This window comes from Corvus kubaryi, unplaced genomic scaffold (genome assembly GCF_017639235.1).
Source record: "Corvus kubaryi isolate FWS band 111438036 unplaced genomic scaffold, C.kubaryi_AGA036_p1.0 37277, whole genome shotgun sequence".
Lineage (NCBI taxonomy): Eukaryota > Metazoa > Chordata > Aves > Passeriformes > Corvidae > Corvus > Corvus kubaryi.
In genome coordinates this window covers 14,239-27,265 of record NW_024581085.1, presented here as the reverse complement: position 1 = coordinate 27,265, position 13,027 = coordinate 14,239, and the positions used below count along the sequence as shown (strand labels likewise).

General features: G+C 55.3%; 1 protein-coding gene across 1 annotated transcript; it reads right to left on the bottom strand.

The window, feature by feature from the left end:
• Positions 1–2,573: 2,573 nt before the first annotated feature.
• Positions 2,574–8,182, bottom strand: LOC121663459 (keratin, type II cytoskeletal 4-like). Its single transcript, XM_042025739.1, is given in 10 exon segments — positions 2,574–3,523; positions 3,625–3,659; positions 3,853–4,073; positions 4,438–4,563; positions 4,784–4,948; positions 5,041–5,136; positions 5,531–5,591; positions 6,649–6,866; positions 7,588–7,926; positions 7,928–8,182. Coding segments are annotated over 10 exon segments (1,716 nt in total). The 5' UTR covers positions 8,108–8,182; the 3' UTR covers positions 2,574–3,248.
• Between the last annotated feature and the right edge of the window lie 4,845 nt (positions 8,183–13,027).

Below are 13,027 nucleotides of genomic sequence, written 5' to 3'. Positions count from 1 at the left end.
CCACTGGAAAATATGACATTCCCTGTGTTTATCCCACCTCCCGGACCTGTGTGGATCTGGGAGGACTCAAGAGGTGGATTGAGGCAGCAGATAAGGCTAAGAAAAATCACAGGATCACAGAATTATTAAGACTAAAAAAGACCTTCAAGGTCATCAAGTCCTAGTTTTGAAAAAATAAATATATATAATATCAAAACATCACTGTGGGAGCAAAGGAATGCGGGGGTTGGACAGAGGGATTTTTAGGCAAGAAATCAAAAAATAGAAAATAAATCAGTACACAGACAAGAAAAATGGGGGCTGAGGCACTGTCCCCCAACAGCCCAGGCAAGACCCAGCTCCCTCAGCGTTATCAAACCCCTGGTCACATTTTCCTGGGGGATTTTTGTTAGGATTGTTTTCTCCTTCTGTGGGCGGGATGACACGATCCGAAAGTTCTCCCGTTCCCAGGGGAAGAGAGTTCCCGAGTCAGCAAACGGTGGAGCCCCAAGCGCCCGCGGAGAGATAACGCAGGGCGGTGAGTCATGGCCACGGCTCAGCCAAGCTTAGGAAATTGAGCTGGGATTTGGGTATCGACATCACCTCTCGGTTCAAACAGGATGGGCAGAAGTGAAATGGTTTGGGTGGAAAGGAGTGGAAAGATCATCCCATCCCACCCCTGCCATGGGCAGAGACACCTCCCTCTATCCCAGGCTACTCCAAGCCTTGTCCAACCTGGTCTTGGGCCCTTTTAGGGATGGGGCAGCCACAGCTGCTCTGGGAAATCCATTCCAGGGCCTGCCCACCCTCACAGGGAGGAATTCCTTCCTGATAGCCCATCTAATCCTGCCCTCTTCCAGCTGGATACCATCACGCCTTGTCCCATCATTTCAGACCCTTTCCTAGTCCCTCTACAGCTCTCCTGGAGCCCCCAGGGAAGGAAAATGACCTTTAGAGGTCACTTCCCTCCCAAACTGTTCCATGATGCTGTAAAAATAAACAGGCCTTGAATAACTGAGAGGAAACCATGAAATCACAGAATCATGGAACAGTTTGGGCTGGAAGGGACCTTAAAGCTCATCTTGGTCCATCCCCTGCCCTGGGCAGGGACAAACCCTGATGAATCCAATCCTATTTTCAGACCACAGAAAATGTTTTCTCTCCTTCAGCAAAAAGCAGGAATTATGTCACCTCTGTGTCCGGCCTGGGAGAATTTTCCCCTAACTGCTGGTGCATCCCAGGAACAAAAGGGGAGAGATTTGTGTGTATGTTTGTTTTAACGATGGCCTTTGTGCTCCTGGAGAAGCCCTTTGTCTCTCCTTAGGCGGGAGTTCCCACCAGAATCCAGTTTGGATTGGGGTGACTCTGAGGGATTGGGGTGACTCTGAAGGATTGGGGTGATGCCAAGGGAGGTCAATGCCTTTTCGTTCAACACCACTTCAGGTCACTTTTACAACTCCCCAAATGTTTAACCATCGCCCAAACTGTGTCCCCACCCAAGCAGTGACAAGCCCATGCTGGCAGCATTGTGACATTCCACTGTGGCATTCCGCCTGTCGCTGCTGGTACTGGGTGTCTTCAGCCTTTACCAGCTCAGAATGGAACATGGGAGAAATGGGATGAGTCACCCCAAGCACAGTCTGTGGTTGGCCAGGGATTTGATTCAAGGTCTCCTGAGCAAGAGGTCAAACCACAGCAGGAGTTTGGGCATCGAAATGTATTGAAATACTCTGCTTTTGGGGACAGGTAGGGTCTGATGGAGCAGGGGGGAAGGTTTTGCTCTTCCAACGGTCTCAGTTACCATTTGGAGATCCCTTAAGAGCAATCCATGGGTCCCTGGTGAGTCCAGACAGCAGGAAAAGCTGCAGGGCTGGCTCCAAAATCATGGATACTGAGGAATTAGCTCCAAATTATTTGGAGGGGTGATGACCACCCTTCCTTCTCCCACACCAACCATGGTAGGAGGCTCCTAAAGCACTTGGAGTTGTGCAAAGAGTGACCTGGGAGCTCCAGCTGTGGCACCGCCATCATGGGGCCACCTCGGAAGACAGGGTGGGCAGTTGTGTGGTCAGGGACGGTGGCCAGGGAGAGGTGGGGTAGCTGGGGGACAGCCCAAATTGGCTAACTCCAGCATGGAAAGGGCTTAGGAGGAGAAGGAGGAAAGGAAGAGTCTGCTAAAATCCACGAAGTCTGCTCAGATCTGGTGGGGACCATGGGGGGACAACAGTCTCTGCCACATCCAGAGATCCCTCAGGACAGAGACGAGGATCCAGGGGCTGCCTCTTTCTCTCTGCCAGGAGCGGGCTCATTCCCAGGGCTGTCACCAAGACTCCCCTGACTGTGTCACTGTCACTGCACCCAAAGTTCCAACAACCTCCCCGGTGAGACTCTCCTCATTCCTGCCAAACTCACAAACCCCCCACGTTTTTGGAGACAGAGAGAAGTGAGAGGAGCCCCAGCTGCACCTTCACCCGAGTTCCTTTAAATTCAGACTTGAAAGGGCAAGAGAAAGTCAGGAAACATTTTCAGATCTCATCAGAGACAAGACTTGTCACAACACGAAACTCTTTGGTCAGGGAGAAAACCACACCAGGTTTCTGCCTCTCTTGTTTATTGGGGGATGGCACATGCCAAGGAGAAAGGCTTAAGCAAACACACACGATTGTTCCCATGGTTCCGAGCGAAAGGTGAACCCTAAGGAAAAATAAACGTTTTACAACAGCACGAGTGAAACTCGGGGGGAAAAAGCAAATTAAGTCAGTTGGGTGAGACACAGCTTCAGCTGGGCCGAGGCACCGGGAGGAAATTCCCGTTTTAGAGCTCGAGCTGTGGCTGATGCATGGCACTGATTAAACCTGGATCCAGCACAAGAGCTTGAGAAAAGCTGGGGCTTCCCGCCACACTTGGAGCTGCACTCAGATCCATCCCCGCTCCTGCCTGTGGTCAGGTGCCTCTTGCTTGGAGGGTGCGGCTCATCCCAGCTGGGTTTGGGGCTCCCCATGAATGGGCAGGTCCTGCTCCCGAAGGAGACCTGGGCACCCTGATGTCCAGCAGCTGGAGGGGAGCACGAGGGATTGAGCTGTTCTCAGATGCTCTTGGGAATCTCAGTCCTTAGCAGGTGGGTTTGGCCATGTTTGTCTCCCACCCGCAGTTTGGGTGGTGGTTTAAGGTGCCGTCAGCGCCCATCACTCGGTGGTCATTGGGGGGTCATCGCGCAGTTCGCTCCCTTTCTCCTCTGGGTGCCGGGGCCAAGGGGGTTGATCCCTTTCCTATGGCCTCCGACTGGTGGAGCTGCTGTTCTTCAGGATGGTGCCAGATCCCCCCACCACCACCGAATTAGATCCCCCACCCAGGGATCCAAATCCAGCCCCTCCAGAGCCGAATCCACCCCCGGCACCAAATCCGCCCCCTCCCAGGCTGAAGCATAAACCAGCACTGCCCGTGTTGCAGCTGCCTTTCCCGCTTCCAAAGCCAATTCCTCCTCCTCCAAGGCACAATCCGCTGCCGTATCCACCTCCCACGGAGTTGCTGCCGCCCACCACAGCTGCGGAGAGGAACAAAAGGCACCAGGTTACTTCTGATGCCACCGTGAAGTTTGGGAGCACTGATCCCAGCCCGCCACGCTCCCGTGGGAACAGTACTTACAGATGCTGATGGAGCTCTGGCACTCTCCAGACATCCTGCAAGGAAAAGAGATGGAGCATCAGATCCTGCCAGAGCATCTGGAGTGGTCAGGATTGCTCCACTGTCACAGCCACAGGACCATGGTCCGCAGCTTGTGGTAACACCATTAATGTTTTATGAAGATGATGGAACACATTTTTCCCATTGATTGATCAGGATACGTTGGAATTCTCACTATATCCCACCCACCTGCACTCCTCGCCCTCCAGCAGCTTCCTGTAGGTCGCAATCTCCACATCGAGGGCCAGCTTGACGTTCATGAGCTCCTGGTATTCCCGGAGCTGCCGGGCCAGGTCAGCCTTGGCTTTCTGCAGGGCTGTCTCCAGCTCAGTCAGTTTGTCCCTGGCATCCTTGAGAGCCACCTCCCCGCGCTGCTCTGCGTCTGCGATTGATGTCTGAAGGGTCTCACACTGGAGGGCAAGACATGGGCAGGATGAATGGGGTGGGGGCAGCGGGTGGGAGATGAAACCATGATCCCAGATCAGAGAAATGTGGAATGGTTTGGGTTGGACAGGACCTTAAAGATGACCTGGAGCATGAGCAGGGACACCTTCCACTGTCCCAGGTTGCTCCAAGCCATGTCCAACCTGGTCTTGGACACTTCCATGGATGGAGCATACATAACTTCTCTGGGCAACCAGAGCAACTCAGGCTCAGCTGTTCCCAGGTCCTTCCCATGCCCAGCAATTCCCACCACACTTATTTCCCTTCAGGGAAGCTCTAAAGGGCAAGACCAAGAGGTCATCCTCATTACTCAAAGAACATAACACCCACCTGCTTCTTCACACTCTCGATCTCAGCTCGGATCCTCTGGATCATGCGGTTGAGCTCTGAGATCTCGGTCTTGGTGTCCTTGAGGCTGTCCCCGTGCTTGCCCGCAGTCGCCTGCAGTTCCTCGTACTGGTGGGATGAAGCAGCAGGAGAACATTGGGTCCATTGTGACCTCACAGTTGCTCCCACACCAGCGCGGGGAAGCCAAGGAGAGCAAGTCTGTGCCAGGTCCGCTCTAGATGGACCAGCACCAGCGACATCCCAGATCTTGCCATGGCCTGAGCTGCCACCAGTAGCTCTCCCACCCCCCTGGACACTGGAGAACCCCAGCAGCGTGTGCCACATTCACCTTGCAGCGGTACCAGGACTCGGCCTCCAGTCGGCTCCGGTTGGCGATCTCCTCATACTGCGCCTTGACCTCGGCAATGATGCTGTCCAGGTCCAGGTTCCGGCTGTTGTCCATGGAGAGAACCACTGAGGTGTCAGACACAGTCTTCTGCATCTGGGACAGCTCCTGCAGGTGATGCCCAACCCAGATTTAGCCCTTCCAGAGCTTCCTTATGGTGCCACAACCCTCTCCCATCCCGGTGTCCCCAGAGTACTCACCGCCTCATAAAGACACTTGAGGAAGTTGATCTCATCTGACAGAGAATCCAATTTTCCTTGGAGTTCCACCTTGGCCATGTAGACTCCATCCACGTCCTGCACCAGAGATGGGATGAGAAAACCTGCCCGGCACACACCGGTTAATCTAAAATTTCATGGAATCATGGAATGGTCTGGGTTGGAAGGGACCTTAAATGCAATTCCACCCCCTTCCATGGGCAGGGACACCTTCCACTATCCCAAGGTGCTCCAAGCCCTGTCCAACCTGGTCTTGGAAAATTCCAGGGATAGGGGCAGCCACAGCTGCTCTGGGAAATCCATTCCAGGGCCTCACCCTCCTCATAGGGAAGAACTTCTTCCCAATATCCCATCTATCCCTGTCCTCTGGCAGTGGGAAGCCATTCCCCCTTCTCCTGTCACTCCAGGCCGCTGTCCAAAGTCCCTCTCCAGCTCTCCTGGAGTCCCTTTAGGTTAAAAACAAGGACTTGACCTTCTTCAGGAGCACGAATTCATTCTCAGCTGCTGTCCTTTTGTTGATCTCCTCCTCGTACCTGTGGATGGGAAGGAGGGAGATGGAATCTGGCTGCTTGTTTTGGCTCTGGCTCAGCCTAATGAACATTGTTGGCCTCAGACTCATGAACTCGGCAAAAATAGATCTGCCACAAGGGAGATTTATGGACAGGGAATTGCGCTTCGCCTTTCGGGACAAGCCCTGGCTCCTGCATCTCCAGCGCCTGGGTGAGGAAAGCCTGGAAAGAGGAATTCCGGCTCTGCTAAAGTGAGTCCCGGTGCCTGCGGCCACTCCAAGCTCCTTCCACAAGATCCAAGAACCTCCAGCTCCTCACAGGTATCATGGAATCTCCTGATTTGGAAGGGACTTACAGGGATCATCAAGTTCAGCTCCTGGCCCTGCACAGGACACCCCAAAATCCCAAACGGACCCAAATTTTTCAGGTGCTCATTTCCAAATATAAAGTCAATTTTCACCCAGCAACCTCTGGTTGATCCCAGGTCTTGTTGATTCCAATGACTCCCAGACTTCCTTTCCCACTCTTTTGTGCAATTCCTCAAGTGGATTCATTTCTCCAGTCTTTGTTCTACTTTTTCCAACTGGACGCATTTTAATTTTGTATTTGTAGACTACAGTAAATTATGTATTATAATAAATAACAGCAGGAAAATTTTTCCTTTCCTTTTTTTAGCCTCCTGTCAACCTTCCAAAGAAATTCTCAAATCCTGAAGGATATTATGGGAAGGAATCCATGAGGAAATCCACAAGGAAATTAGAGTTGGGTTTAGCAACTGATTAATTCATTAAATCGTAATGTCACTGACTCTTAACTGAGGAAGACAAACAGTGGAGGATCCTCCTTCAGGGAGAAGCACAATTCCAGCAATATATTGAGAAAGTCTGAGAAAAGCTGAGAAATACCTTGAGAAAGCACCACTTTTCATCCAAACTCACCTTCCCCAAAACATCTTACATTTTCTAACCATTGCAAAAAAAAAATCAATATTGAAATTAGTATCAATATTTCCATTTTTTTGTCTGCTTGAAGTGAGTTTTTCTCTCTGTTTAGTCACCACCAGGCACCCCAAACAACCTACTTGGTCTTGAAGTCCTCCACCATGTCCTGGAAGCTCTTCAGCTCTGTCTCCAGCTGGTGCTTCTCACTGGAGAGACAATCCAACTGCTTCCTCAGCCCGCTGATGTAGGTCTCAAAGAAAGGGTCCAGGTTCCTGCCCCCCGTTCCTGCACCCCCCTGTTCCTGCAGCAGCTTCCACTTGGTCTCCAGGACTCGGTTCTGCTGCTCCAGGAACCGGACCTGAACAGGTGGGAAAAGTCAGATTCTTCCCTCAAAACCCCATCTTTTTACTGATTTTTCCCCATGTGTTTTCCATATTTTATTCCCATTTACTGTGGGATAACTCCCAGTCCTACAGGACAGGTAGGACCACAGTGGATGGGGTGACTGAGCACAAGGGGGTCACCTCCCCTCCACAATTCTGGACCCTCTAAATGGGAGAAACACAATGAACTTCATGGGTTTGGCATCTTCTTGTTCAAAATAGCCAAAGAAGTCCCAACATCTTCAAAATATACCAAAACACCCAAAAAGTCCAATTATCTCCTTAAAAATAGCCTAAATCACTGCATATCCCATCTTCTCCTTAAATATAGCCCAAAACACCCCAAATCCCAATGTCTCCTTAAAAATATTCCCCAAAAAATCCCATCTTCTCCTTTAAAATAGCCCAAATGACCCAAAATCCGATCTTCTCCTTAAAAGTAGCCCAGATCACCCAAAATCCCACTAAAAATAGCCCCAAACACCCAAAAAATTTCACCTTCTCCTTCAAAATAGCCCAGTGTTCCCCTTAAAGTAGCCCATTTTCCCCTTAAAAACAACCCCAAGCTCCTTCAGTTTATGGTGATTTGGGCAACTCCCAGCTCCGGGTGGCACTGGATGGGCATCTCCCGGTCATTCCCACCCTCCGGAGCCATGGGAAGCCAGGACCCGATCCCAGGGTGAAGCCCCTCCAAACCTTGTCGATGAAGGAGGCGAATTTATCATTGAGTTTCTTGATCTCCTCCCGCTCCTGCGTCCGAACCTTCTGGATCTCAGGGTCGATCTCCAGGTTGAGGGGGGCCAGCAGGCTCTGGTTGATGGTCACCTCCCTGATGCCGCCCGGGGGGCACACGGGGAAGCCCTGGCTCCCCATCCCACCATCAAATCCTCCACCAAAGCCACCAAAGCCACTGCCGAGGCCTCCAGCGAAGCTCCCTGCACCATAGCCGCCCCCAAATCCTGCTCCGGCCCCAAAGCCAAAGCCTCCTTGGCCGCTGAAGCCTCTGCAGGCACCACCAGCCCCCCCCAAATCCTCCCAGGGAGGTGCTTTTACTGCCCCCCAGGGAATAGAGGCTCCTGCTGCCAAAGCCACCGGCGCCACCGGATCCCCGGCATCCTCCACGGGACACGGAGCCGAATGCGACCTTGTTCTTGCCCCCGAAACACACGGAGCTGGAGCTGAACCCCTTGCCGAGACCGCAGGACTGGCGAGACATGGTGAGGGGTCCCCAAAATTCTGAGCTGAGGCTGGAACTCGGGATGTGAGCGGAGCCGAGCTGTGTGGGAGCAGTGGCTGGGTTCCCCCTTTTTATGGTGCAGGGAGCTGGTTGGTGCCAGGGGAGTGGAGGTGTCGTTTTTTTGGGGGGTGTTTCATTCTCTTCATTGTTTTCAGGTTTGAAAGGACGCCCTCCTCACTTTGCCACAACCATGACCTGCCTGCAAACACTCCCCAGAGAGCAAAGAAAAACAAAAGGATTGTTGGTGTTGGAGCCAAACTCCAACTCAAATTCCCTGGGCCGTGGCCTGCTGTCACTCATCACAAAGCCCCATGAACTCTCTGCTGTGTCACACCCTCGGGGGAAACCCTTGTTTCAGCTAAATCTGTCATTTTCGGCCTGACACCAGGGGCTGAGTTCACTGAATTCCAACAAAAACCCAGGCTCCCAGGCACACCCTCAGATGCACTCCGCTTCAACCTCCTGCTTCGAGGAGGGGTGACGTGAGCTCTCCAAACTGTTTCACAACTGGGAGCATTAGTGCTTGGCAGGGCTCTAAAACTAATTTTATGTCAATAAAGATGATTTTAAAACCCTCTTAAATCTTCTGAAAGGGTTTTTAAGTCATTCTGGATCCCTCTGAGTTGGGTTGAGCCGGGCAGGACACACTGGGATTTGCAGAGACCGAAATATCCCGATATATCTGTGTTGGGCCACTCCTCAGCGGGGTCAAGACTGTTCCCTGCCCCACAGGTTTGACAGGGGATCACATCCCTCCTCTGAGAAACCTTCCAGGGATTCTGGGATGTTTTCTGAGGGTCCTTGTTGGCCTGCAGCCCCTCCACAGCGTGCGGTGCTCAGCAGAGCTGCTCCCGGCCTACCTCATTGTAAAAACGACACAATTTAATTGCTTAATTGCTTTTAATTTCTATTTTAATGAGGTGTTGAGCTGTCTCTATTGAGGATCCTGGTTTATCCCACTGTTAAAACAAATAAAAAGCCCCAAAACTTCCCCCCAACCCCACACTGCCAACAAAATCCAGCACTCTGGATTATCCTGTTCGTTGTGAGAGGTTTGTGGAACCAGTTCCAGCTCCGAGACTGTTCACCCCCAGCTTTTTATTTCACTGAAAATATGTAAATCTGTGTCTGGGTGCATGTCCCGGTGTTTCCTCCTGAATCTCGTCAGGGATTCCTGAAGCTCCAGGATTTTCAGCCCAAGGGGGTTTGCAGTGCAGGGAACAGGGAACAGGATGCTCCCCTTGGGCAGTGCTTGTCCTGCACGCCCCAATCCCACCTGGAAACCCTCTCCCGCCCTCCAGGGGCCCCCGGTTTTCCAGCTGGAGAAGGGAAGTGGTTTGAACCCAGGCAAGGAGGTGGCAGCTGCGTCTCCCGACCTTACGCAACCGGCAAATCCACCCCAAAACCAAATGAACCTGTTGGAGCCCAGGCGGAGAACGTTCCTGCCAGGAGTTCCCAGGGTGGCTCCAGCACCAGCTCCTGGCCCAGCCACTGGCCTGCGGCCAGCCCGGCACTTGCCCAAGCAGCTGCTGGACCAGCAAAGCCCTGCCCCACCCTGCCACCAAGGGGTGGAGACACCTCACTGGGACACGGGGTCAGCTTCCAAATTCCTCCCGAACTCCAAGGTGGAGCATCTCGGAAGCTCCAGCGCTTGCGGGGATGGGAATGCATCAGGAGCAAAGCCGAGGGCCCAAGGTTGGCCACTGTCACCCAACCAGTGTTGGCCACCATAATTCACCCAAGTGCTGGCCACCATCACCCACCCAATGCTGGGCAACATCACCACCCAACATTGGCCACCGACACCCAACCAGTGTTGGCCACCATCCCTCACCCACTGTTGGCCACTTTCACCACCCAACACTGGCCACCGTCACTCCCTCAGTGTCGACCACCATCACCCACCTAACATGGAGGGCCAGCCCCCACACAGTGCTGGCCACCATCACCTACCCAACACTGGGCACCATCCTCTGCTCAGTCTTGGCCACTGTCACGCACCCAACACTGGCCACCATCACCCACCCAAACTTGGCTATCACCACCCATCGAGCACCCCTACATCCCAGCTCCCCGGTGTGTCCCATGGCAGCAGCAGGGACCTCCAGCACAGGTGCCCAGCACTCCCAACCAGGGAAATGTGCAGCAGAACCAGAGCCCAAACACAGCTGTTTTCACCCCAAAACTGCGCTGGGACTGGCTTCAAGTGGGAAAACCTCACATCTGGAAACTCTTGGCTGCTCCGTTGACAGCCACGGAGCCGGGAAATTGCAGGGCTGGGAGTGGGAATGGTGACGGCTGGAACAAGGTGGGGCCCCGGGAGATCAAAGCAGATGTTGCAGAAGACGGGCGGCACCCTGGGATCGCCAAGAGCCCCGGGCGCCCCGGGATCCGTGGCGGGAGCAGAGCTGGAGCTCATGGCACCCCCGATGCCAGGATTTACAGCCCCCAGGAGCGGGATGGACCCTCGTTACTGTTGTGATGCCAATGGTGTCGCCTCTCCTGCTGTCCCACTGCCCAGGGATGGGACCCCGCATCGTGCCCAGCCACAGGGAAAGCTCAGCCCAGCCCGGTCCTGGGAAACAGATCCCAGGGAATGAGGATTAGGGATCATCTGGGATGTAGCCCTTGGAAGGAGCATCCACTTGGACTTGGCGCTCAGGATCCCCCTGAGGGGGTGAGGGCCCTTCTGGGGGTCACAGGGTGGGGGTGGGCCCCAGGCAGGGGTAGGGCTGACCCTGGGGGTCCCACGGAAATCCATGGGAATATCCCATGGGAATAACACCCACTGGACACCCAGGTCCCCCTGTTTCTTCCCACATGAGGGGCAAATGAGGACACCAAAATGGGGTGAATTCAGGGGTAAAAAGGTTGTGGTGGGTGCTTAAGATGGAGGGAATCCCATATTTCTGAGGGAAAACCATTGGGATCGGAGGGGTTGGACCCAATACCCCCCCCCCAGTGCAGCATCACCCCCTCCCCAAATTCCTGCCGGGGGGAACAGGCAGGCTGCACCCCAGGATATCCCTGTATCCATCCCTCCCCCACCATCCACCCCTCCCTCCCCAATCCCTCGGGATCCCAAATCCAGAAAACCCTCTAAAGGGCCAGAACGTGCCCGAAAGCCCAACCAGGCCCCCAAAAATGAGACTGCACACCAAGCCACCCCCCCCCCCCCCCCAGTCCCCTCTCCTGAGGGTTCCCCAAGTCCCGGGGTCACTCCACATCTCACCCCAAATAAAAACACAACACACACTCCAAATGGGTCTGGGGGTGCAGCCCTTCGGGGGCCGTGGGGGATGTTAGGGAGCGGGCGGAGGTTTGGGGTGCCGGGAGGGGAGGAGTGCAGGGGTGTGCGTGTGAAAGTACGAAGAGTTTGGGCGGTTCCTCCCGACGCTAATTACGGGAGTTAATTGCCCCGACGGGCCCCGGCTTGTCACTGCACCCCAAAACCCCACCCGGGCAGCAGCCAAGGGACCAGCCCCCAGTACGTGTCAGGGACACCCTGCTATGGGGCAGAGAACCCCCATAAACTCACAGCTCTGTGAGGAGGTGCCCACCTGAGCACCTGGATTTTGGGGGTCCCCTCCCCATGGTTTTGGGGTGAAGGAGCCCATTCAGAAGGAGGATTTGTGGGGGGCTGAGACTGGGGGGTCCCACAAAAATGGAAATGGGAGTTGAGGACCTCCTGATGCAGGAAAATTTGGGGGGCAGGAAGTGTCTGTCTGAGCGCCCGGATTTTGGGGATCCCCTCCATGAAGAGGTGGGGTTTGATGTGAAGAAGCCCACTCGGGAGGTGGATTTGGGGGCTCTGAGCTTGGATGGTCCCTCAGAGGTGGAAATGGGGGTTCAGGCTCCCTGGCAGGAAAATCTGGGGGGGGGGGGGGGGCCTTGACCCCACCCTCAGACACGGGGGACCCCCTAGGGCAGGGCTCCCCCCATTTCCTCCATCACCCCTCATGAACCCCCAGCACCCCCAATGGTTCAGCACCCCCAAACCCCGCACCCCACTCCCCCCATCCCAAGAGGAACCCAGGTGACTCCAAACGGAGCAGGGACCCCCCCAACCTGCAAAAACCCAAACGCCCTGGGCTCGACCCCGTCCCCAGACACCAGAGGACCCCCAGTTCCCCCAGCACCTCGCATGGGCTCAGCACCCCAAATCCCTCACCCTGCCCCCAAAAGGGACCCCAGTGCCCGGATGCCCCCTCCCGGCTACCCCTCAACACCCCAAAAGGCTCAGGGACCCCCCAAACCTGGGGGCCCTTAAAGCGGGGCCCGACCGGGCGGGTGAGTCACGGCCCCACCCGTGAGCTGAGCTGGGTCAGGTCTCAGCCTGCCCGACCACCCCCCCCAACCCTGGGGGACCCCGAGGTCGGGGGCACGAACCCCCAGGGTGGGTTCGCGGTCAGATCCTGCGGGGGGGAGCGGGGTGGGGTCCCCCAGTTCTCCCCGTGCCTCAGTTTCCCTCCCCGGGCACCACCAGCACCCTCAGCTCCAGTGCTGGGAGGTTTGGGATGATGGGGGGGCGAGGGGGAAGGGAAGGGGTTAAACTCGCTCTCCGGGACCCTTTGGGTGCCCCGGGACCCCCGAGGTCCCCCCGCAGTGCCCCAGCGGGGGGGGGTGAGACCCCCTTCCCCCACAGACCCGCCCATGGTTGCCCTCCTCCCGAATTTGGGGGGGCCTCCCCATGCGGAAGGGGGTGAAGCGAGCAGGGGGTGGTGGCACCGAGGGGCTCCCCAGATGGCGCTGAGGGTGGCACGAGGTGACATCCCGGGGCTCCCACCGAGCTTGAGGGCTCCAGCTCCCCCCACTAACAATCCCCTCCTGAGCTTCCCTGCAGGGTCTCCGGGACCCCAAGTTTCCAACCAGGAGGGGCCGAGGGGCTCAACCCCCCCC